Source organism: Apteryx rowi, unplaced genomic scaffold (assembly GCF_003343035.1).
Source record: "Apteryx rowi isolate R43461 unplaced genomic scaffold, aptRow1 scaffold_339, whole genome shotgun sequence".
In the NCBI taxonomy this organism is placed as follows: Eukaryota; Metazoa; Chordata; class Aves; order Apterygiformes; family Apterygidae; genus Apteryx; species Apteryx rowi.
The window spans coordinates 225306-225809 of record NW_020449852.1 but is presented as its reverse complement, the minus strand read 5'-3'; the positions used below and the strand labels follow the sequence as shown (position 1 = coordinate 225809).

The 504-nt window shown below is 78.0% G+C and overlaps 1 protein-coding gene across 1 annotated transcript in view; it reads left to right on the top strand.

Annotated features, from left to right (window-relative positions):
• The first annotated feature begins 207 nt into the window (after positions 1 to 207).
• TPT1 (tumor protein, translationally-controlled 1) overlaps positions 208 to 504 on the top strand; it is a 4049-nt gene continuing 3752 nt past the window's right edge. The window contains exon 1 of the mRNA XM_026072216.1: positions 208 to 382. Coding sequence (XP_025928001.1) covers positions 355 to 382 — 28 coding nt within the window. The 5' untranslated portion in view covers positions 208 to 354. The remainder of the gene's footprint in view (positions 383 to 504) is intronic.

Sequence of the window (504 nt, the reverse complement as noted above, 5' to 3'; positions counted from 1 at the left end):
GAGCCCCGCGCACCCCGCTCCTGCGGACTCCATCTCGGAAAGCCCCCGGCTCCACACAGCAGCAGTGCTGGCAGGAGCAGCCCCGGAGGCTCCGCTCGTCTCCCCTCCCCCCGCCCAACGGCCGGCGCCGCGTCGCGCGCCCGCCCGCCCGCCGCGGGGAGGATGTGCGTGCGGGCGACGTCACAGCGTCGGGCGCGCGGAGGCGCGCCGCGGCTGATGACGCGGCGGGGACGTGCCCGCTATATGAGCTCCGCGAGGCGCTGACTCGGCCCTTTCCGCCTCGCTCCCGCCCGCTCTCGGGTCGCTGCGCAGAGACCAGCGCCGCCGCCGCTCCCGCCGCCCAGCGCCGCCACCATGATCATCTACCGGGACTGCATCAGCCGTAAGTGCGGGGGCAGGGTTTGGCGGGGGGAGAGGGGCGGCACGGGGCGGGGGAGGGGAGAGGGGGGGAGCAGCCCGCCGGGGCCTGGGCCCGGCTGCCGGGGCCTGGCGGTGCCGCGCATG